The 26,384-nt window shown below is 37.5% G+C and overlaps 2 protein-coding genes across 4 annotated transcripts in view; one reads left to right on the top strand and one right to left on the bottom strand.

Annotated features, from left to right (window-relative positions):
• LOC134651923 (uncharacterized) overlaps window positions 1-26,384 on the bottom strand; it is a 343,848-nt gene that overhangs the window by 276,076 nt on the left and 41,388 nt on the right. The window lies entirely within an intron of this gene.
• The window catches only part of LOC134651967 (protein trapped in endoderm-1), a 46,862-nt gene that overhangs the window by 19,699 nt on the left and 779 nt on the right, over window positions 1-26,384 (top strand). The window contains exons 2-5 of one of the 3 annotated variants that reach the window (XM_063507110.1): window positions 7,738-7,991; window positions 13,570-13,816; window positions 19,762-19,864; window positions 24,840-25,057. In XM_063507110.1, coding sequence (XP_063363180.1) covers window positions 7,874-7,991; window positions 13,570-13,816; window positions 19,762-19,864; window positions 24,840-25,057 — 686 coding nt within the window. In that variant the 5' untranslated portion in view covers window positions 7,738-7,873. Of the gene's footprint in view, window positions 1-7,733; window positions 7,992-13,569; window positions 13,817-19,761; window positions 19,865-24,839; window positions 25,058-26,384 lie in introns of those variants that run through there. The other 2 variants (XM_063507112.1, XM_063507111.1) reach the window with 2 other exon arrangements.

Raw genomic sequence — 26,384 nt, 5'->3', positions numbered from 1 at the left:
ATAAACATTAACTTACTAGTAGTGAATACGTCACTAACCAGTACATTTCAACTGTATTAGAAATTCACGGACGAAATCAACTATAGTGGCTGTACAGTCAAGTGTAAAAATATGGGTATGGGTGCATTTAACTTGTAAAAAATATGTCCCATAGTTCTTAATTGGCTGACATAAGAGCTTAAGTATAGGACATATTTTTGAGGATGAAGAGTGCACCCATATTTTTACACTTGATTGTACAATGAGATTTTAATCATCATCGTCACAATTTTAAGACATCATGACTCTTGTCGATGGAATAAGCCATTCCGTTCGCGTTCTTTTCTCGGCCACTGTTTTGAGCTCCGATACGTCACTACGTCGACTGTCTCATTAGCTTGGTCCATACACGTTTCGGTCCTCCTGTGCCTCTCATTATGGTTCCGTGCCAAAAAGGTAAAAAGGACCCCTCTCATGGTGCCTGTCACATTGCTAAAATTTCTCGAGAACTACTTATTTGTATTCTCCCCTCAATTATAGATGCTTACGTGGCAGTTTAATTTTAGTTTTGCGTGTGACTTCTTGAGGTCAACCTATCACAGTAGTCATTAACTACATAATAATCCATCGATTCACGTATCAGCTCTTAGCCGATTAGTGAAGGAAACAAACACTCGAACAAATTGACATTTCAAGCGCTCGCTGTTCGTAAACAATGTACACGTTCTGCGTAATACTGACCAGGCGGTCTAGCACAACTTGCGTTCTCGCGCGCGAGTCCATACTGCCAGATGTCGCGCGCGAGAACGCAACTCATGCTAGACCGCCAGAGGCATACTAGGCCAAGGCATGATATGTATCCGATGAGGTTTTGAGATATACATAAATATAAAAATAAAGAAAATAGAAAAATTTACCGCCACAGACGACATAGACATACGAACTGATTCTGGCATACTTACAGATAATAAAATTGGATTCGAATTGCAGAATTAAGGTTTTCTGATTCTGACGAAACTAAACTCCGACCACGCTAATTTTGCACAAACTTGCCAGTAAGAACACATAACATATCCCTATAAGCTAAATATTTTCGAGCTTTCTAAGGGCTTCATTAAAGTAAAGTAGGTAAATCAAAACCCAAATACTATTTATTATATCTATGCAAGTATGCATTTCTTTATTATTTATTTTGTATATTTCTACTTTAAAATAATTGTAAGTATTTACGTTTCTTTAGCCTACTTATTGAACCAAATCAATCGAAACTATTCAAACCGTAAAGTTACGCTATCGAAATGTAAACATCTATAGCCCGATCAACTTGAACCTTGCCCCATTGGGTTAAAGTTCAGAATGCAATGTCACGATTATGCACGTTTGTTTGTATTACGTTACGTGATGTAAGGGCACATCAGTCGTTATCGGACAAGGGCGTCTGCACACTACAGAAACGTTTTATTTCGCTAACGCTTCTAAGCTTCTAACTTCTTCTGGGTTAAAGTTGTTGAAAACTTTCTACCCCATTTTCTACTCAAGGTTTTAATGTCAAAAATCCTTTCTTAGAGGCTACAACATTTGACGAATTCAGCGGGCGCAGCATGGTTCCATTTTTATCGCCTGTCACTATTTGTTAGAACGTGACAAGCCTTAAAAATGCGACCGTGCTACTGCCGCAGCGCAGGTTTCAAATCCTAATCACTATGCGTTGTCTGTCAGTATATTTAAGTAAAGGAACTATTTTATATGCATTTCTCATTACTCTACTCTACAGAAAGTGGAATATCAAAAATTGAAATATAGGTAATAGAGAGAGAAGAGAATATTATATTTTATCGACTATCGATAAATTATTTTTACGTCACATCTCAGGAATTGCACAGGCGTCTTTAGGCTACGGAGTCGGCCATCAGAGGGACTGTCTGCTTGTTTGCCACATTGAGAAATTTAGCTTGTGTATGGTAGTCCTAAGTTTACAAGCAGTTTGTATGCGCGAAGCGTAGTGGGGAGCGCTGGGTGCGCACGCGCCGGGCTCGGTACTCGTCTTTGTATTGAGGAAAATATGTAAAAATGTATTTATTAATAAATAAAAAGGATCAGTAGGACAGGCTTTGGAAGTTTATCTCAAGGTCAAGGCAATAGTCGCATTTATAAAACCGTGTTATAACGATCACTACATAGTATAAAACAAAGTCGCTTCCCGCTGTCTGTCTGTTCCTATGTATGCTTAGATCTTTAAAACTACGCAACGGATTTTGATGCGGTTTTTTTTAATAGATGGAGTGGTTCAAGAGAAAGGTTTATGTATCATAATCATAATATTTTTATTTAAAATAGATTCTTACAGAACACTTTTTGAAAGTCAATGTAGAGAATAATTTACATAGAATATACATGTGTATTAAAATTACATACCAGGGATGTTACGGAGCTCCGTTTCCGTTTCCGTTAAGTCGGAACTTCCGTTTGGTATTACACATCCGTTTCTGTTCCGGTTCCGTTACTTTTGAAACGGAAGTTATATCGGATGTCAATTATTAGCGTGGCAGCGGGACATGAACGGTGTACATCAAAAACAAACAGGTTTATACCAGTCATTCGCTCATAGCCCCGCTTGCCACGTGCTGCAGTAATTAGATGTTCTGGTATATCCGTGTTTTTGAATTTAAAGTACCTATTCGTATGTGTTGTGTTGTGTAATGTATACCTACTGATAGTACTGACTCAGGCTCCGGTTCTGGTTCCGGTTCCGTTTTCGGTTCCGATTCCGTTTCTGGTTCCGATAAACTAAATTTAAAACATCTGGTTCCGGTTTCGGTTCCGATAAAACCACATCCGTTACATCCCTGTTACATACATACATACATACATATAATCACGCCTATTTCCCGGAGGGGTAGGCAGAGACCACGGATTTCCACTTGCTACGATCCTGACATACCTCTTTCACTTCCGTTACTTTCATAATATTCCTCATACACGCTCGCCGGTTTAGGGTGCTCTTGACCTGGCCTTTCTTCAGGATTTCCCCGATCTGATCGAAGAAAGTCCGCCGAGGTTTGCCCCTTCCAACTCCCTCTTCTACTTCTCCCTTATACACTCTCTTTGTCAGCCTTCTTTCACTCATTCTTTCCATGTGTCCAAACCATCTCAACATACCTTTCTCAATTTTTGTCACTACATCTTCGTTCAGTCCACACTTTTCCCTTATCACACTGTTCCTAATTCTATCTTGTAATCTCACACCACACACACTTCTCAACGCTCTCATGTCCACTGCATTCACTTGGCTCTGATGCCTCTTCTGCCATACCCAACTTTCGCTACCATACATGAGTGTAGGCACCAACACCCCGTGATTTTTGCGACACCTTTTAGCTGCTCATAAAAGCGTTAAGTGCCCCATTCAGGCGATTACCAGCATTCACTCTCCTTACAATGTCCTTATCACACTTACCGTCCCTAGTGAACAAGGTTCCCAGATACACAAACTCTTTCACTTGTTGCACTCTTTCTTGACCAATCAAAATCTCACAGTTAGTCATATTTTCTTCCTTTTCAAATACTATTACTTTCGTCTTGCTTACATTAATTTTCATTCCTTTCCTTTCAAAAGACCCATGCATTCTAGTTACCATCTCCTGCAACTCCTCGCCCGATGACGCTAGTAGTACCAGTTCATCAGCGTAAAGAAGACATTTGACGGGTAACCCACTCATTTTCAGCCCACATTCATCATTTCTCAAATCCTGCAAACTACTGTCCATGAACAGATTAAACAGCCACGGTGACGCTACACATCCCTGCCTAACACCCTTTTCGATGCTAAGCTAAACCATTCAGTGTACGATCCGTTTACTCTCACACAAGCACTGGAATCCTCATAGAGCGATTTCAGTGCCTGAATGAGACGGCCGCCCAATCCATACACAGACAGTACCGACCAAAGTTCATTCCTCACCACTCTGTCATAAGCCTTTTCCAAATCCACGAAAGCGCAATAGACCTTTTGACCTTTGGCCAAATACTTCTCGGCTATGCATCGCAAGGAAAAGACTTGGTCCGTACATCCCATACCCTTTCGGAATCCCGCTTGTGCATCCCATACTTGCTCATCGGTTTCTTTCACTACTCTTTCAATCAATATCTTTGCATACAATTTGCCGACGACGCTGAGTAAGCTAATGCCTCTGTAGTTTTTGCAATCTAATTGTGATCCCTTTCCTTTGTAAAGAGGCACACTGACAGCCTTGCACCAGTCCCTGGGCACTTGACCGGTTCTAAAGCACAAATTGAAAAGGCGATGCAACTGACTTGCTACAATGCCTTGTCCAGCTTTCAGCATCTCGACAGAAACCTTATCATATCCTGCAGCCTTAAAATTATAACTTAATATATACCACGCTTGATTGTAGATAAGGTATCCGACCATACGTGTGTGTCTGTTAAATAATCGTCTACTCTGTAATAACCTTTCTTTATTATTAAAGTATCTTTTATTATAGTTTTGAACTTGTTTTCTGACATATTCACAATATGATCGGGTATCCTATTGTAGCAACGTGTACAGAGCCCCAAAAATGATTTTCGTACTTTGCTTAGCCTAGTTCTTATATCTAATAAATTATTCCTATTCCTGGTATTAAAATTAAAATTACATCATTTTTTTTTAAACAGTGTAAGATTCTTTCTCACATACATTATATTATCATATATAAATTGACTAGGCAATGTCATAATATTTATTGTTTTAAACAATTCTCTTAGAGACTGACGGCTTTTTAAGCCATAGATCGCACGTATTGCTCGTTTTTGTAAGATAAAAATATGGCTTATTATTAACCGGGCAACTAAAATATTAAACAGGAACTTTCATTGGGCATATAATAATATAATTTGGCTGTGCATTAATATTTTGGCGCCAAAAAAAATATTTTAGCCTCAAATATAAGCATCATATTATTAAAAAAACTGGCAGCAAAATCAAGCCACCTAAAAAAATTATAGGGAACTTAAAGTGATAGGTTGGCATCTAAAATAATAAATTGGCAACTAATATTGTAAAGCGATCATAAAATTTAGTTGTCATCTAGTTGTTCGCACCTAATTAATCAACTAATCATAACTGAGCATATCGTTTTCAGCTAGATAGTATTTTAACACGAAAGCAGTTAAATTTTATGAATATTGGTCACTTTTTACACAAAACACCTCAAATTAGTTTACCAATACGCAATGGTCAGTATACTTATAGTCGAAATTTCTAATCATGAAACGCAAAATGGCCATTATACCATTAGATCTTTAAATTTTTAATTACTAATTTCAATAGTTACCTGCTGTGTTCTGCTAGAGTCAACAGATAGGTGCGACGACGAGCGAAGCGAGGAGGAGCGTGTTAGGTTGACCGTGTCATGACCTAATGACCAAACAAAATATTTTAAAAGAACTTCTTTTTGAATTAATAGATAGCCGTTTTCTTTTTAAAATGTGCTTCATAAATAGTCTCCAATATATTAATTCAGTTGCCAAATAAATACTTGGTACCTGCCTAAAAATATTCAAACGCTGTAACGGCTTTAAAATACAGCTCATATTGATATATTTTAAGACTCCGTTTTTGTTGCCAAACTATTAATTTTAGTAGCCATTTCTATTTTTTTAAACTACCCAAAATCGATTAATTAGTTGACCGGTTAAATATATAAAATAAAAATAAAATAAAACCGGTTATACCGGTTAAATACGTGCCTAAAAATATATATAATTTGTTAACCCGTGCGAAACCGGGGCGGGTCGCTAGTATAAGATAAAATATTGTTTATTTAAGTGTTGTCCTATCACTGATGCCCATTTATATTGGTTTGATCTCACTGACGTATTGTAGAAATGTTTGAGTTAGAACGGACATCTGTTTGTCCAGTTTAAAGTAAACTGTCAATATTAAAGTTTAGCCCAACACCATTAATTGACGAATAGGTCTATAAATCTAAATTGGTTGTGATCAGGCTGATTCCCCTTCGAGGAACCGTAAGTAAATTACAATTTTTTGGGGAAAACCTTTACAATTATAGATTTCGTGGAACTTAAATAATTATCTTGAGAAATCAGAGGGATAACCTTGATAAAGCAAATAACATGATAACGTTTGTTAGTTTTAAAGTGTGAAAAATGCAAATAATTAGATGACTGCAGCGATTTTTACACAGTTATATTCTTCTATAAGAAACTACATATTAGGCTATTCCGTAACCCATTTTTGCCAGGAGCTGGGTTTTCGGGAGACCGTATTTAAATCTATCTCTTGCCCAAATATACGTATTTTATTACTTTTTTAGGGATAAATAAAACAGAACTTACTTAGTACCTATGTTATTTGATTCGTTCGTTCGTTAGTCGCCTCATCCGTTGTTAAATTAAACTAGGTACATATTATGCAATTTCTACAGTTACTTCCTAATATGTGAAGTTTACTTCACATTCACTAATCAAAATTCTTTTTAGCAAAAATAATGATTAAATTAAATGTTTAGCTACATATCTTTACATTGACGACTAGACAAACATAAAAACTAGGTAAATGCATTCAGGAAACTGTGTCAGTGGCTAACTTTCCATATTGTATATGCATTCTGTTCTGCATAAACCATGCAAATGAATCGCGTGATTGGCCTGGCGGCAAAAAATTGCTAAGCGGAACAAGTGCTCAAAATTATCTGCTCAATCTCTTATTCCTATATCAATAGAGTTGTGTTTAAATCTTTCTGGATACTTTATCCGTTTAGCTACTTATGCTAGCCGATCGGGATATGGCGCCGGTCCAGTGGTGTTCTAGGGTATTAAACACCTCATGCATGAATAATAAAAACAAACACATTAGTTACTGTTAAAATGAGCGATCGTATTGGCTTAATGGCTATATCGCTAGTTTAACGGTGTAGTATTAGTCGGGCCAGCCAACCATTTTGCGTTTTTGACAGCATTTCAGAAATTTTCTTACCATAGCAGTCATCAACTCAACTAGTCAGCTACTAGAACGATTAACTGGCATTACGACTACTACACGATTATTTGGATTGGTACTATAATTGGATTGCGAGAGAAATAAGATTATAAAATCTTATTTAAGTACTTATTAATTATATACTGTCATATCCACGTTCTTAAAAATTCGAAAAACGAGATGATCCACCTAATATATATGTTTTATTTGGGGTGTTTAGCCTTATTAAAGTTAAAAGTTTATTTTTTTCATTGTCACCTATTTTTGGATTGAACGACTGTGACGCATGGTACCTACACCGTCATCGGTTCTTCAGTGTACAACCCTGACATCGATGATTTCAAGTTTTTAAACACAATACAATAATAATACGACAAAATCATTGTCATTCAATGCGAACTACAACTGCCTTGTCTGTATGTCTGTATGTGCGTCTGTTAACTCTTCACACTTAAACCTTCGAATGGATTTAGGTGAAATTTGGTGTGGATAAAAATTTTAGTCCCGTGGCCTTTCTCGTCCTTCATATGTCCTTTTTGACCGAGCGTTAGCCAAGGTCTCCGTTTCAGCTTGGGCAAAAATGCTTTCGTATGTCCGGATGTACTTCTCTACGTCGCAATTGTCAACCGATTCTCGTTTTTTCTCGTTTTATCGCGGAAATTATAATTTTACACAGGCGAAGTCGAAGACATTATATCTTAAAACTATGACAGTGTTGGTGACAAAACTACAATAACATTATTCATTTGTTTCAGTTGTCACACGATCCAGCGATAGCAACCAGATGGCGCATAAAACAGTGATTCAAACTAAAAGAAAAAACAAAAATGCAAAGTGAAAGTTCGATTTCAAAAGTGTAGTGATGTGCTGACGTTGTCGATAATCGTCACGATGGATCTGGATAATCTGACTGTGGTAGTGAACTCGACGGCGACGATCTCTTATCCGAGAGAGGCGACCATATTGGCGGCCGTGTGTGCGTGTATCTTCAGCGTGGTGGGGGTTGTTGGTAAGTTTATTTCACTATTGTTTTTATATGTAATAATAGATTTGATTAGAGACTATGTTATACAACCCAAAACGCCAAAATTTAAAAATGAGCACAGTTCGGCAATACCAAGTTTTTTTAAGAAAATCAAATGCAAAATTCACAAACGAAAACGACAGTCAAATCACGTAGCCGTCAAGTACCTATAGGAAAAAAAAACTCATTATTTTCTCATTTTCTGCCTATTTAACTAGAATTTGTTACAACATTATCAACATGTGTCATTACATTAACTTAGAGGTATCCAGATACTCGTAAATGTTATTCAACAAACTCAGTTATTAATTTTTGCAATTAAATTAACATATACCTTCGGTTTAAGAATGACAATTAAAAGTCGTATCTTGAATGACTATATTGTCCTTGTGACGACCTATTGTCCGTATGATGGTTAACCCACGTGGTCGAGTTACGTGTATATTCATCGAAAGCGATGACCGTTTGTTTACGCGTCACATTCAAAGCGTCATAATAAAGCGTTCTTTGAACCGCATGAAATAAGATTTTGTGTCAACAAATCGGGTTGCACAAATGTATCTTTTATAGTTAAGAAGTCATATACGTTTTACGAAATAATACCAATTTATTAAGCTTAAATCGATTTAATTACCTACTTACTTAAAGTAGAATTAAAATCATGCAAGGTTAATCCATTTAAACAATACATAACAGCCTAAAAAAATATATGTTGGAAATTACAATATGCCTAGGTACAATTTTGTTCAATAGGTACAATACAAACTCTGTGAATTCATTACATTCTGACTCTGATAATTCGGCACATCGGAATTAAAACGTGACACTATTAAGAGTGCAAATAAAATTGACACGATTTTCTTAAAATAAAATAAGTACCTAATCGATACGATAAGCGTACGCAAACATCACTATCGCTTAGTGTCCGAATAATCGGTCAAATTATCGGTCTGAGGCGCTAAGTGGCGGGACTAATATGACGCATTTAAGGTGTTTATGGTTTTATGGCTTTTAGAGGTTTGTATAACTGACATGTATTTCTCAATTTACGTTTTTTTACATTTTTCTGAAAACTAATTTGCTTTATAATTTGTGCCTTATTGACCATGGAAGACTAGCGAGTATTAAAGGTCTCTATTTCAGCTTGACAGCTCAAAATTTTACATTAAGGTTTATTAAGTACCACAAGCGCAATGCTCAAATACATAGCTAAGCAGATAAAAAATATCCTGTGTTAAACAAAACACCAACACAGCTGTGTAAACATAAATGTTTCACTTATTTTATTTTAAATACCGTACGTAGCACGTGCGGACATCCTGTCAAACATAATATCATCGTCTCATAGTTCAGCAAAAAGGGTATGCATTGTAATTAACTTAACAAAGTCTTTTTTTTTCTCTTACTCTAATTTTCAACCTTCGTAATAGGAATATTACGCGAAACTCTGCGTAGAGGGCGCCACTCCTTCAATAAGTCACAATCTAAGGGCTCATATAGACGATGCGAGAACTCGCATGCGAGTTTCATTACATTGCGGGTTTTGATCGGTCGTTTGAATTGGACGTAACCAACAGCCCACAATGTCAACAGTTCGCGCGCCGTCTCAATCAGCCCTAAAGGTCTACCGCAAACGAGAGAGTCGAGAAATTTGTTATCTAACCTCTCTATCACTCTTGCATATTCGAGCGATAAAGAGGCAGATAACTGAGTTTCGATTTCGCGTTTCCCGATCGGCCCTTTGTAAACAAACCGCCTTGATGTATCAATGTCATATTTGATTGTCTGTGAAAACTTGTCAAAAAACAGTTTAAGGTTCAGTACCTATGTATAAGTTACTCTATGGTATATGTACTTAAGTCACTAGTGCTGCACTCTGGCGGAAAAACATTGCAGTAATACCCCCTATTAGTAATTACTTGATTTATAGTGTCACTTCAAGCTCAATTTGTAAATTCTTACAAAATATTATATAAACTGTTTTGATAGATTCATCATAGATTCTAATTATTTAATAGTGATATATTCTTTAAGCACTCAAAATCAATTAGTAGTAATTTTGTCTTTGATTCACCAACTGAGTCGAATGTAAGCTTTCACTTTCACACAACTTAAACACGAAAGTTAAACATAATAATTATTTGATTTACTTTCATAAATTTTAATTATACGGTTTTACGTACTTAATATAGGTACCTACAAATATTTTTTGAATGTTGTTCAAAACCCTGAGCGGTATTATAATAGTATCCTAATTTGGGCACGTCATATTTGTGCATTAAAGTAAACGTCAGTTTCGTCATGGCGAGTAGGCGGATTCGAATTCGGGGAATCTTTTAAACGAGACGGACTAACAAGATATACTTTCACCGAGTACAGTCAGTGACATAAATAAGTAAATCGCTAAGCGGTCGCATCGTTCACAATTCCAAATGTCTAGATATCATTATTTATACCGTGTACGGGAAAGACATGGTGGATAATTTATATCGATATCGATGAAAAAAGTACATCAATCCCTATGAAAAACCTGCTTTAACAAATAAGTAAATTAATTTCGTGATTTTATTACATTCTTGCTTTAATTTGTAAAAATAAGCCGAGGAGAAGTTACCGAAGTTGCCAAATGTCTATAGCAGCGGTCGGCAACCCGCGGCCCGCGGGCCGCATGCGGCCCGTGAACCTGTCACTTGCGGCCCGCGAGCCTCCCTGCCTATTTTGTATGTAATATGTATTGACAAACGACAATGTCTGACAAAGTCATAAAAATTAACAAAGTGCGGCCCGCGTCACCTACGTTAGCTACTATGTGGCCCTTGGCTGCTAAAAGGTTGCCGACCGCTGGTCTATAGGAAAAGTTATCAGAAATTCAAATGTTCATAATTCATAATAATTATTAATCATACGAGTACCATTACCATCTAATACTTTTTTGAATAATCCCCACAACAATCTTTTTAAATGGAAACTTGTTTATATTCTCATATAAGTTTCCAGAAACTTTCGCGAATGTTCCTGCATTAAGAGAATATCCTGAACATAACTAGTTTGTAGACGACTGTACGTTAACGGAACGTACAGGCGTGTAATTATTTACTTATCCAGTGTAACGTGTTAGTGCTATTAGTATAATTTTAATATTTGGGTGACTGAGATCATGTTTCAGTCACTTGCATAATGCCTACAACCGTAGCGAATCGTAGTCATCTCTCTCTATCACTCGTCTACAGCTCGATACTAGTGCGACTGCGACAGTGATAGTTGCGTTTCGTTCGCTACGGAGCGTTAACGATTGCACGTTGGCTACGCACCGGTCAGCTCAAATTACGCTAAGAGCGGTTTCGCACTACGTCCGATCCGAACACGTGAAAATATGGGTCTAGAAAACTCGGACCGAATTCGGATATTCGCTTACGTACTAGTCCTATCCGAACCCGTGAAAATATGGGTCTAACTCGGACCGAATTCGGATATTCGCTTACGCACTAATCCTATCAGAACCCGTGAAAATATGTCTAACTCGGACCGAATTCGGATATTCGCTTACGCACTAGTCCTATCCGCATACCCCGCCCGCCCCGCTACCCTCTGCTCGTACGCAGCTCGCCTTTAACTCGGCTCGGACGCAGTGCGCGAGCGTTCATACAAATAATACTAAGGCTACTTCGGTCCGTCAAAAATCTTCTCCGGAATGGAGATTCTAGAATGACGGAAAGAAATCGGATGACGGATATCGGATGTAGTGCGTAACTTACCATAGAAATAGTTCTACGGCTACAACGGACCATATTTTCACGGGTTCGGATCGGATTCGGATCGGACGTAGTGCGAAACCGCCCTAACACCACACCAATCAATATAGTAATGTCCCCTTAAATTGCAACATTTCGTGCATAGTTCGAGTAAACAGGGGTCGTCCCTACATCCCTACAGCCCCTAGCTGTCAGGGGGCATCATTCTATTAATGTTCTCGTCACGTTCGATACATTGTACTTAGCAATATACATATTACTTAAATTCTCAAACAATATCGCTATATCAATGGAGTAGGTGCTATTCCCGCTTTCGTACTTTCATAATGACCATAAAGCGGCAATTACATTACACTTCGTCGTTCGCCGCATGCTGCATGCGGCGACCGCAAAATTGTAACGAACACGTTAGTCGGTCGCATTCGGCGATCGACAGCTGCCAACGCTTATAAGGTGACCGAAGCAGTGTAAATACGACATCTGTCCGCCTTATTAGGTCACCGACAGCGGCGACCGCAGATCATTTGATAAAGTAAAACCTGGTGTGTTTTTTCTCAATTAATGGTGAAACTCGTCTTAATAAGTACTCAAAATGTGGTTTATCCATCCTATGAATTTTTTTAAATTGCACATCGCACAGGTCATCACACAAAGTTGCTGTTGCTCCATAGGCGTAACGCTGGGCATATATCTTCCGAACCCAGTAGGTATCTTCGTTTCTTTCTTATTGATTTTAATAATATTTCCTGTATTATTAAGCAAACTAATAAACTAGCTTTCCTAAGCACAAGCTTTGACATCGCGACAGCTCTCAGAGATCTGATGGATGACTTTGTAGTTCAGCCGCCGCATTCGGCCACCGCATTCGGCCACCGCATTAGGCGGACAGACTAGTGTAAAGACGACTTTCGTTGAACGAATCCATTCAAGAGTCATGCGGTCGCCGTAGTAGGCGGACAGACTAATTTGAAGACGACGTTTGTTGGCCTAAGTAGTTTAAAATGAATTCGGCGACCGCATTAGGTGAACGACGCAGTGTAATTGCCGCTTAAGACGGGATATCGGAGATTCTGCTAAATTACAGCTACATAACAGGGATTAAACACACTTTCGTTGTACAGTCGCCATCAGATATATCGGAGGGGTTATGGCGCTCACAAATATCTGAACACGCCTCTATTGTCTGGGCGTTAGAGTGCGTATATTTGTGATAAATATTTGTATCTAAAACATAATCTCTGTTGTAACTGGTACTTAATCGTGACTCGTCCTGACTTGCTGAGGGGCTACAGTGAAAAACGAAAATCGAAATTTCGCTTATCGCTCTTGCATATTCATATTCTATTCGAGCAATATTGGGAAGCAGATAAAGAGATTTTCGTTTTTCGTGATTAGGGTCCAGCGGTCCAGCATTCACACGCAAGTAGATACCTACTAGCAGAAAACAACAACAACTTATAAACAAATTGATGAGCTTCCTAAAGGGTTGCACTTTTTATAATTGTTAAACGATCCTATAAAATACCGTAACAATCGAGTATTTTAATGACGTCCATTTTGCAAAGCACTCAGCAATCGAGTTGAGTGGCCAATCCATTAGCGGGATATTAACGGTTGTTTGTCTTCTATACCACGATGGTGGCAAACAAACGTATATCCTGTTGATTGTCGGGTGCATTCTCATTCTCAACTTAACTATGCAGTTATAGTTCGTGAGGATTTTCAACATTTGGTATCCCCATTAGAGCCTTACTCCACACTCTGCTCCAAAGGTATAAAACTCCCTTCTAAACAGATATTTTTTGTTCCAGGCAACTTCGTCACAACCGTGGCCCTCCTCATGCACCCTAAACTCCGGACCCACGTCACGACCATGTTCGTGCTCTCCCTCTGCGTGTCAGATCTGATGTTCTGCGCAATAAACCTACCACTGACTGCGCGGAGGTTTATACGAGCAGATTGGGGGTTGGGCGAGCAGCTGTGTCAGATGTTCGCTTTCGTGTTCTACGGGAATGAGGCAGTTTCTTTGCTCTCAATGGTGGCTATCACCATCAACAGGTAAGATCATTTACTTACTCCCTTTGCGTCTCTGACCTGATGTTCTGACCATACATATTTACATACATAAGTACATATAATCACGCCTATTTCCCGGAGGGGTAGGCAGAGACCACGGATTTCCACTTGCTACGATCCTGACATACCTCTTTCGCTTCCGTTACTTTCATAACATTCCTCATACACGCTCGCCGGTTTAGGGTACTCTTGACCTGGCCTTTCTTCAGGATTTCCCCGATCTGATCAGAAAAAATCCGAACAATTGTCAGTTATCCCTAAAGAAAGTTACAAAAATCGATCACTGAATCTGGCTTCCTTAAATTGATAAGTGATGACGGTTAAGAATTACACTCAAGCTCTTCAGACTCTCAAGACGTATCTGTAACTCCGGGAACCCTCTTCAAGTGTCATTCACATGGCTCAAAGCTTAAATTGACTATGACTTGAGGCACGTGAGTGACATTAGTGACGTTAGTGACCAATTAAAGGATTTCATTTGATTTATAGATACACTGCAATTAGGTTCACGTTTCTACTGTAGACATATCCGAATAAATGAAAATAAAGCCTTTTCTGATTGAACCCCTATTAGATGTCTGTTTAGATAATTTGCTGGATTTTATTTTGAATTTTTTTTTGGAATTTCAATGGGACAATTGACATCAGTCACTACGAGCTAGGTAAACTTTGTTTTTATCAGGATAGTTTTCCGACAATTGAAGGGATGTTTACAAAAACAACATAACTGCTTATTTAAGAGCGGTTGACACTTTTTTAAGAACATTGTTAATCGTTTCAAGTGTCAACCAGTGTAGTCAGTTATGTTGTTTTTGTAAACATCCCTTCAATTCAATTCCCCCAATTCCTCTAACTAGGGTTTGCACGACGGATCCGAAATGTATGGGAATATCCGCGGATCCGGATAGATCCGGATAATTTCATACATTTCGGATCCGGATTGCAAACCCTACCTCTAACCTGTCAGCTTAGAACAAAATTGGCACAGATTGTATATACGGTTTAATTGCCCAATCAAGCAGTAATTTTAGTTTCTGAAATATAAATATACAGCTTATGTCAACAATTTCACCAGCAAACAGGTATACAAGCCATTAAATTCAAATCATGGCCCGCAAGCACGACAGTTTAGATTGCATTAATATTAATGCATGGTGATAGGTAGACGACGGCCGTTCAACTTTGGTCAGGTTTGTTCAAGGAATTGGTACCTATGGATTGGAAAGGGTTTACGTTGTGCGTTATTTCTCATGCCATGCGCCAGAGTATATTTCTAGGGCCTTATTTCTACTACAGCGTTCATTGTCATAATGACACACTTAGGTAGGCCCACTTGCACCATCCCACTAACCCGGGGTTAGGCAATTAAACCATTTAAACCATAATTATGGTAACTCCATGTTTAACCGGTTAACCCGGGGTTAGTGGGATGGTGCAAGTGGCGCTTAGTGAAACGAATAAAACACTGTCAAAAAGTGTGCAAAAGTGTGCAAATGGTGCACTTGGTCCTAAGGGTCGGTTGCACCAAACCGTCTGTCACAATTAGCGTTCGCTCAATTTTATTGTATGAGAAGATGTTGATCGGTCTGTCAAGTGAAGATGGTGCAACTGTCACTTAAGTCTAATAATTTTAATCAGCTTCTAAATAACAATAGACGAATATTTAACTTCACAACAATGTAACCTTCTCTCAGTCTGTCCCTAATAGAGACAGGTCCTAAACACTTTGACAGCGCATCTATCTTCTGACAGTTCCACACACGAAAACAAATGAAAACGAATGCGTGTGTCAATTAGACACCCCTATGCAGGCCATTTGTGTTACTACAACATTTCAATTCATATGAAATTGAAGTTATTATTAAATGCTGCTGACAACAGTTTTATGTTACGAAATGATGTAAAATACAGCTTTGTTTCTTTTATGTAGGGCAGTGTGTTTGATAATTAATAAGTATACCCACGTAAAGTGTCATTAATAAGTATACCCACTTAATAAGTATACCCACGTAAAGTGTCCACGTAAGTAGAACTTATTAAATATGTAAACAAACCGCCATACTAAAATTGACACTGACTGTCAATTTACTAGTAACTTTTGTTTACATAGTTAGCAAGTTCTATTGAATGACACTTTATGTATTAGGTATGTTACGAATGTCAAAATAGACAAACCTTCGTATCATATCAAAGTTTATGAACCAAACTTCGTTTTCGAATAAGTAGATAGGTGCGTGTTTGCGTGAAAAACCATGGAAAGACCACCAGTTAATGATCATGCTGATGTTGCGACTTGCGACATAAATTTTACTGTCAAAAATTAACAGCTTGTGTTAATGTTAGCTCGTAAACGAAACCACCGCTCCATCATGGTTTCGTTTTTTTTTAAAGATCTAAGCATGCATGCAGACAGACAGACAGACAGACAGCGGGAAGCGACTTTGTTTTATACTAGGTATGTAGTGATGATGCCGGGTTCGAAGTGTTCGAACCAATGAACTACAGCTTGAAAGCTGCTCCAAATTCGAAAAATAAAAATCCTCTTTATTTTACCTTTAATGATCGTTCCATTAAACCAGAGTCGTAACCATGATCGTAACCACCACAATGTCTTACTGAATGACGTAGGTCCTTTGTATATATGTACATACACACTTAAGTTAACACCGATTATACATGGTGTTGTCAGAAAACAAATCTGCCTTTATGTTCGAATAAAATCGGTTTACATGCATAAAAATCTGGTGCATACAGCACAGCATGCGGGCGTTCGAAAATGAGCCTTATTTGGTTGGTGTAGAGTTAAGTTTTACTATGAGTGGTTGCAACTACTGAAACGAAAATGAGGTAAGGATGTCAATGTTAAGTCATAAGCTGAAGCGGTTTTGTGGACTGCGCTAAAATGTTTTTTTTTGGGGAATTTTACTTTTAATAGGTTTTCGTACTCTCGTCACGTATCTATCGTTTAAATGTATCCTCTTCAAATAACACATTAAAAATAAAATATTTAATTAACTTGTCTTAGTTCAAGATTAATAATTAATTAACTTTAACTACGGTTTCTTTTTTATAGCATATACAGCTGTTGTAAATATCAACTCTATTGTATATCTAGCCACTCTAAACAATAATAGCTACACACAATATAGCCACTTATGTAAAGTAAGTAATATAAGTAAAACTAGTAAAAGTAATGCAGATTAAAATTAAAAGTTATAAGATAGTTTTACTACTTACATTTTTTACAGTAAGTTTTTAATTTTTTTAAGAGTAATTCTGGTTTTTTTATGTCGCTAGCATCTTGTTTCTTGCTCGTCCACGGTTCATGTAAAAATAAACCCATTGACGGGGTCGGCAGCCGGCGCATAAAGGCGCTCTGTTCGGCTCGAGTGCCGCTGGGCTGGCTGAGCTGCAGATGAGCCGGGCACCGGTCACGGGTTATAGGACTAGGGTCTTGGATTGCATTGTCATTGGTATTACAAAAACGTAGTAAAATTAATGTTTAGAGTCCTTCTTAAATAAAGTTATCTTCTTTGCACCGACTTGAATAGATCAAAGTTAGTGTAATTATTAAACATCATGATTTCAAATAAATTTGACCATAATGATGTCGTTCCACATTTTATGATATTCCACTGACACCTGTAAAATGTCTGGGTAGGTTCACGTTAAAATTTGACTGTCCTGTCCTTCGTCTTTTATGTTTTCAACGTAGGTACTTAATATCTTTCATATTTCAACATAATTACCAATTTCTATAAAACGTTTTTTTTTTCTCCAATCATGGACATTACTTTTAAAACAAACCGAAATTAACGATACCTACGTTAAACTTAAGTAGTTCTATGACTCGTGTTTATGGTAAAATGTTGTTATTGTACAATCATTATTTGAAATTTTGTAACTGTTTTTAGGGTCCCGTACCCAAAGGGTAAAAACGGGACCCTATTACTAAGACTCCGCTGTCCGTCCGTCCGTCCGTCCGTCTGTCACCAGGCTGTATCTCACGAACCGTGATAGCTAGACAGTTGAAATTTTCACAGATGATGTATTTCTGTTGCCGCTATAACAACAAATACTAAAAACAGAATAAAATTAAGATTTAAGTGAGGCTCCCATACAACAAACGTGATTTTTGACCGAAGTTAAGCAACGTCGGGCGGGGTCAGTACTTGGATGGGTGACCGTTTTTTTACTTGTTTTGCTCTATTTTTTGTTGATGGTGCGGAACCCTCCATGCGCGAGTCCGACTCGCACTTGGCCGGTTTTTTTACCATCTGCTTCTGCAGTAACATCAGTATTCGTAAACGTCTCCTACTGTAAACTCTGAGATTCGTATTCGTAAATACATCAGCAATGTCATTTATATTCGTTATGGCGACATTGGCGACCCTATTGTGTGCTCGTTATGATATATGTTGGTGCTCTTTTATGCACTACCTCGTAACAAAAGTTGTTTGTGTTGTTTATCTCAAGATGTGAGGAATACACAATGGCAGGATTAACATTTTGTTATTTATCTGTTGTAAAGAAGCATATGGCTTTAAAGTTGATGATGTTTTTGTTATTTTTGAAAATCAAACGAACGCATGTTACACAGTTTTTAGCACAATATGATTGACAGTTTTAATGATGTGGTGTGCTGGTGTGAACTGTGGACGCCAATATGAAATTAAAGAAAATCGGCTCGCCCATTCCATTATGAAATTGTGTATTTGTGGACGTTTAACGAGATGAGACAGTCAAACAGTGGTACACGTCAGCGCAGGCGACGTATTCAAAATTCCCCGAACACAACTTTGTATCTTACATAATTGATTCCCACATAAACTATACTTAAAAATAGCAGCATCATACACGAAAGCATCTTTACAACCTTAATTATCCTTTATTGCCAAGCTTTGTTTTAATACCGTAATTATCTTATCCCCAGTCGAGTGTTTGTCTTGCCACTTTCCCACAGCGATAAGGGGAGTGCTGTTTGACGATAAACGATAAAACAAGTGATAACGGCTTACTGGTTTGGAAAGCGTTAATTTATTTATTGCACCTCATGTAGGGTCATTTACGATTATTGTTTGTTAGATTGGCGTATACTCCACCGACAATAGCCATGCTCTTAAATTCTGCTGTTTTATTTCATTTTTTTTTTTTATTTACAAACAAGATATATACAGTGTATTACTAAAATAAATTAAAAACTAGCTTAAATCTAAAATAGGCCCTTGAGGCATTGTACCAAGGATGCTGGCGACATTTCCTCGCTGTATCGCAATGCTGATACGTTGTGCGAGGTAGCCGCCAGCTCTTCGGTCACCAGTTACGTCAACCAGACGCTTCGCGATTTCTGCGAACAACTTATGCGCGCTGGGACCCATTATTTCATTTTATTTTATATAATAGGTCTGCCAACAGCAGTTACTATGATACATTGTTAGGTATAGGTACATTCGATAGGTGTCTTAAGTTTATTGCACAGCTAATTATAGGCACACACCACATGTGTAAACTTAAAGTTAAATGAATAAGATTAAGAAACTAAATAAAATAGGAAACGGAAATGCGTTGTAATTCTACGGTTCCAACTTATGTGTTGAGTGATAGGTATTTATATATGATCTTACATGTTATTTTATTATACATACTAATATTATATGGTACAGGAATGAAGAGGAAGAATGCAGAAGAAAAAAAAACAAAATAACACGATGTAAACGCAGGATATCAATTTTGATCCAATCGTCACGGTCTTTAATTGTTGAGCCGGGTACTTTATTTATACTTACTGGACATTTTATAGCGTATGAATTTACCAACGAAAATAGCTTGAATCCTAAATTACTTAACAATTAATTGTCTTGTGTTTAACGCCATTTTCTTGTGTTAATTATTGTGTTAAATGTAAAGGTGAAATTGTCTTGTTACAGATACACTCTGATCGCGTACTACGACATGTACGCCTCAATCTACACCACCGCCAAGATCTGGGTGCAGTTACTACTCATCTGGCTCGTGTCCTTCGGTCTCATGGTAGGTTTGACTATTATTAAATGGACGGGCTCCCTCTTTTTACTTCTCCTCCTCTTACTGTCTCCTGTCCTGGCCTACTGTTGCTCTTATTACTTTGGACTTTGAAAATAAATATGTGGACGTTTTTATTTCCAATAATTTTCATAGAGGAACCCGTTGGAGGAACCTGCTAGTAACATTTTTAAAACGAATGAAATCTTAATTAATTTACTGATAAAATATAGGCTTATAAATGTTAGGTTAAGCTTTTCAAGAAATTTCACTAATTCCCATGCTAATTACTTTATTTTACACATACATAGCAAGTTAATAAATCATCCATCGTCGCCACTTCGTCTAGACAGTCTTTTTGGAGAGGCACTCCAGACTTCAAATGCGCGGTCCTTAATTATGCCCGTGCGCAAGATATTTTGGGATTCTTGCTCATAAAGGGTTTGTCAGGTTGATGATTAATCAGGGGTAGGGTGACTTTAATAGGTACTTTTACCAGTGATGTCAGTTTCCAAACAAAGTATCTACTTTTAATATATAAAAGGTTTTATTTAATTCCATTCCATTACTTGTGCTTTGAGATCCTTTGTTTCTCTGGTATGACAAAAATAATAAATAGCTGGTACATGATGTTAGAGATATATGTATTTCATACATAAGTGTTTCTAAACTGGTAAGCGGATTAGCGGAATAACACAGAGTACTCATGTTTGCCTGCGTGCCTTTTAATGTATTTCTTGAAATTAAATTTTCGTAGTTTAATATTTTTTTCACCTCAGCAGCTCGAACAAGGGTACTTTGCTACTTAAAAACAGTGAGCAAAATCGCATTTTGCTCTCTGAGTGAGACAAAATGAGCAAAATGCGATTTTGCTCACTCAGTGAGCAAAATTTGATTTTGCTCACTGTTTTTAAGTAGCAAAGTACCCTTGTTCGAGATGCTGAGGTGAAAATTTAATTGTTGGCATATCTTAAGAAAACATGAGTGAATAGAGGTAAGTGATGAAGAAGGAATACATTTTTCGGGTTCTCTAATATGTTCTCACTGCTGAGGTGAAAAGTTTTGTGAACTACACGAGATCAAAGTTATTTACATCTCGTGCGCTTTTGAGTCCCTTACTACGCTCAAGATTCTAAATTAGATTCACTCGCTACGCTCGTGAATCTATTATAGAATCTTTCGCTTGCACGGGACTCAAAATAAGCACTCGAAGAAATATCAAACTTTGATCTCTTGTTGTACAAATAACTATTGTTATATTTTTGCAACAAAAAAAAATATTTGTGTAGTAAATCGTAGTTGTGTTGTGGTGTCATTATTGTGTGATTACAATTAAAACTTATATGTAGGTACTGAAACAAATGAACGTCTTAATCAACATTGTATGAATAAAAAGCTTCTTTCATACTATTCCACTACATTTATTATCACAACAACAAACAATACGATAACAGTTCAGGGAAACATGTATTTACACAGTCGAACCATAGACACGGATTATGAAGGAAGCTAGTTCGTTGCACTTCCATATTGTGTTTAATTGCCTCAAATTGTACATCCGAGAGCTAGTTAATGTGGCTCAATCATTAACTCTCGTTCGGTGTTACGATGTTGGATACAAAATGGTTAAATGGGAAAAAGCTTTCAACCATGAAAGGATTCATGTAGTCACAAAGTACTTACAAGTCACTCAACATTTTTTTTTAATCTTTACTTTACTACATAGGTAACTACGCAAGATTATCGTATCACTTTAAAAATATTAATATAATGTATGTATTTAGTTTAATTGTAATTTCAGGTTGTTTTTATTTATTGTTTTTTTTTGTCATGTTTGTCATGTTTTTGTTCAATAAATGTTTTTTGAGATGTAGATGAGTCACTAATACTTACATTTTTTAGTAAATTCTGTTCATATTATGTAATGCACTCTCCAATCTGTTTATTGTTATTTCCATGTGCACGTTTGAGAGTATGTAATTCAAAAGTGTATTCTGGATTCTGGAGGAAAACTACATACCTACATAAATACATGGACTTTGCGCGAAATTTTAAAAAGTAATCATGATGTCGTTAGCAATGTAGGTACTCTAATAAAGCTGATATAACGCTACCCGCTCCCGCCTATGACTCGCGCCACACATGACACAATAGTTTTACAAATTGGTGCGCCTACCAGTTGCATTAACGTTAACTATCATTCCTATTTCTACGTATTACGGTATTACTCCCATGATGCCGACCGAATTATTCAAATCGTTTCATCCAATTGAGGAATAAAATTTTACGATTTTCTTTTTAGTTTATGAGTTTAAGCACTTAAGTAAAAAATACTTTCTTTGTTTACTTACAATAAAATAAATGACTTTCGTTTAGCCGAATTTAAGTTTACGATTTCGAATGGAATCAATTTAATGGTAATAAAGGCGAGCCGTGCGTGTGTTTTGGTCATAAATGTACCCTACAGTCAAAAAAATTAATTTCCTACCCATTTTGTACCTTTTCTCAGTGAAGTCTCTAGCGACTTTCACTTATTGATAGTCACTGTGACAAAGTACGAAATGGGTCGGAAATTAATTTATTTGACTGTGCCTACCGTTTCAGTAGCCTTACCACGACTGCCGACTTCCTTAGCAGTGTCACACTGACATAATCGCTAACGTATAGTTTGTAGCTTTCTAATAGAGCCCGAAGGCTAATCCTATTGTCTATTGTTAAGTAAAACCGCTCGTGCCACGTGCCACAACCACTTGCATAAAAAATCGGTACTTCGGTTACTGAGTGCCGGCGAGTCGAACGCTACAGAACCAGTCTAAAATGTGTCATCGAGATGCGTAACAAAGGCGCGTTATCGGAGAGCGCACCTACACTGGTTTTTTGAGCGTTGGACTAGCCCGCGCTCAGGTAGAATAATTAGGACCCTTTTTTGCAGGTAAGTAGCACGTACGGTTTTACTGAGCAATAGACAATAGGATAAGCCTTCGGGCTCTACTAGAAAGCTACAAACTATACCTACCTTATACCTACCTATGCGTAACTTTCTTTCTATAGGTAGGTACATCTCACTCGCACCAATATGCGAGTACGAGCGAAATGCATAAAAACTAAGTTTACGCACACGCTAGCGTATAATGTCAGTGTCAAACAGGTGGTAGCCGTACAGTTTCAGTCCTTTAATAGAGTCTGTGCGGAAAGAGAAGAGTAGTGGAATGTATGGGACCCAACCCAATACATTCCACGACTCTTCTCTTTCCGAACAGACTCTAATATGTTTATATGAAAGAATGTCATTCGTAAATTTCCTGAATGGTTGGCCATCGTATATCCGCGTGTTTACAAAATTTATGGTTCGTATAATGAATAAATAATAATAATGAATAATGATTTATTGGTAAATAGTTATTTACACGTCATAGTAGGTACATTATGATATTATACAAAGTTGTAAACACTTTAAACTTAATTTAACTTAAGTAACATGTTATTAAATAACGTCAGTTTTTATTTCCTAATTTATGATTGGGCCAATGACTTATAGTCGGAGAAAAAATCATCAATTTTATAACAAGCTAATTGTATTAATATAGCCTTTAGTTTCCTAACAAACATCTTATCAGTTGGTGTTTGCTTTATATCATCATTCAATGTGTTATATAGTTTAATCCCGAGTACGTCCAGGGTTTTTTTTGACTTGGCGAGCCGGCGCGGGGGCACCCGCAGTTGGTCACGCCTGCGCGTCACAGTGCCCGTCATCTGCCCGTTGGTGGGCAGCGAGGCAAGGTTCCGTCTTATGTATTTACATGCTTCAAGTATATATACACTAGGCAACGTTAATATTTCGAATTTAATGAACAGTTCCTTCGCCGGGTGGTCTTGAGGTTTTTGTGCCATTATGCGGAGTGCACGTTTTTGTAACTTAAATATTTTATCGCGGTCTGCAGCAGTACCCCATAGGTCCACTCCATATATTAGTATGGAGTGGAAATACCCAAAGTACGCTTTTTTTAGGTTCTCCTCAGAGAGGCTATGGGTCAATCTGGATAACGCATAACACGCCGAGGAGAGCCTATTACAAGTATTTTCTATATGGGCTGACCATGATAGTCCTGAGTCTATAATAAATCCTAAGTACTTGACCTCGTTAACCTGCGGCACAGGAATGTCATTCATGAATATATCAAGTTTATCTTTTGTGTTTTTTCTAAGTTGGAAGTGTACTACATTTGTTTTTTCAATATTGAGTAGCATGCCATTCACAGATTCGTCATTCGTAGATTTTTTATAGTCGTATAAGCCGTCTTCGATACAAAATTAGGTGTTTTATAGCTTCCTACAGTTCCTACTGCAAATATGTATTTTGATATAAACGCTCGCTGTGTGGTCTACTTCTACTTCCTACTGTTTTGGAGCGGAAACATAACTTTTAATTGTGTAACTTACCTACATAATGTTTAGTATTAATTGCCAACGTATAAAATAAAAGCTTGTAATATTTATTCATAGCATTAACAAAGATTTAGGATCTCAACTTTTTCAGTATGAGATAAAGTTATTGGCTTTTCTAGTGGACATAATAAAATAAATGGACTTTCTTTAAACCCTTTTCTTGCCGCACTGCCAAAATTATCAATTTTTAGGTACCTATATCTCCAAAGAAAAGACCTCCCCTTTAATGACTTTTTTCGGAAAAATGTGACTGAAACACCTAAGTTTTATGGCAAAACTAACCGCATCTGAATGAAATTTTGCGTTGTTTTAGTCGTATCACCTTCTTTACCATCTCATCACTCGTATTGTCATCTTCTGTTTAACAAAGAGTCCAACAAAACATCAGGAAATGGATTTTTACGTCAATATAATACACACCATCGCACCGCACCGTAACCTTGGTGCGTCGCACTCATAAGTGAGAGCGAGAAAGAGATATCTTTTTATATATAGGCTTATAGGCTTTAAAAGTGACCACGTTTTTTTTGTTTTTCAGGTCCCCCCACTGCTGGGCATCTGGGGCACACTGGGGCTCGACAAAAAAACCTTCTCCTGCACAATTCTCTCCGACGAGGCCGGACACTCTCCTAAAAAGTACCTGTTTGTCTTTGGTTTCGCGCTGCCGTGTCTGGTGATCATTGTGTCCTACTCTTGCATATACTGGCGAGTGCGGGAGAGCAAGAGAAAGCTGGAGGGCCGCAGGTGTGTATGTGGGTGTGTATATCTTGAGTAGTTATGTGAGTACATAACACGGGTTGTGGGTTTAGTATAAGTTTGTGTCGTTTAGTATAATAAGGGATGACATAATTTAGTCGGTCATCTGATTTCACTGGAACGCAAACTCAGTGGGACTGTTCCAGTGTAGGTAGTACCTAAATCACTCTGGTCGAGGAAGATTCTTTGAATTTTCCTAAGCTCGCTGTGGAACACGGCAAAACTTTATATATATATAGGTATATATTTAGGTATATGTATTGAGCCCATCAAGTCATGGTTTAAAAAGACTAGTGCCGTTATTTAAAAAAAAAACACCGCCTAAGGTCCGTTTTTATATGGAAGTACCTACATACATATACATAATTTCTTGCTAGCCAACCTTACCAGTATTATCTGAAGTAGGTAAGTACCGTAAAATGGGATAAGTAGGGATTATTACGAGGGCAGTTGGGTTATGAATGGGGAGAGAAGGGATGACAGAGGGGTGAGTTGGTTTTTACAGGCTACTGCTACGTAAATTATATATTCTAAGAACAAATCAAGCTATTATAATTTCATAATCCCAAAGTGTCGATCCAACAATTTTCAAACCTCACCTTAGTAGGAAATGCCTCGTCACCCCAACTACGGGGTGAGCTGGGATTTCCTACTATTTCGTGTTTATCTTTAAAGTTATGAAATGGAACTACTTACACAAAATCATAAAAAAAAAAAACAAAATACTAACGACCGGAACATTTATTATTGTAGGTATATATAAATCAGTTTGCCACATGTTAAAATAAAGTTTTATCGAGGTTTGAATGTCAGTTTTGTCCCTACTCACCCCATTTTACGGTACCTACCTATACTTGGTCAACCAGGCCGCGTAGCCAAAGTACCAATCGCTAACGCTCCGTAGCGATCGAAACGCAACTGTCCCTGTCGCACTAATATGGAAGAGTGATAGAGACACACAAAGCGTTTCGTTGTCGAAGCGATAGCGATTGTAACCTTGGCTAGGCCACCAGATCTTGACAGTAGAAAAAGGCGGCAAATTTGAAAAATGTAGGCGCGAAGGGATATCGTCCCATAGAAAATTTGAATTTCGCGCCTTTTTTTACTGACAAGATTTGGTTGACCAGCTATATATCTATAGTAGTCTTAGCATACGTTTAAAGCACAGAACTGTATAAAGTAAAAGTACTTATAAAAAAGTGATGTGTGGTGTGGAACGCTCCCAGATAATAGTCAACTGACACGGTTGGCTGGCTCAATTATAAATACTACTTTCAAATCAAGTCTAATCTTTTTTTTCTACCGTTTTTTCTATAAAATAAATTAT

The sequence above is a fragment of the Cydia amplana genome, chromosome 11, assembly GCF_948474715.1.
Source record: "Cydia amplana chromosome 11, ilCydAmpl1.1, whole genome shotgun sequence".
Lineage (NCBI taxonomy): Eukaryota > Metazoa > Arthropoda > Insecta > Lepidoptera > Tortricidae > Cydia > Cydia amplana.
Note: the sequence above shows the minus strand (reverse complement) of the source record. Positions and strands in the feature narration are given on the sequence as shown.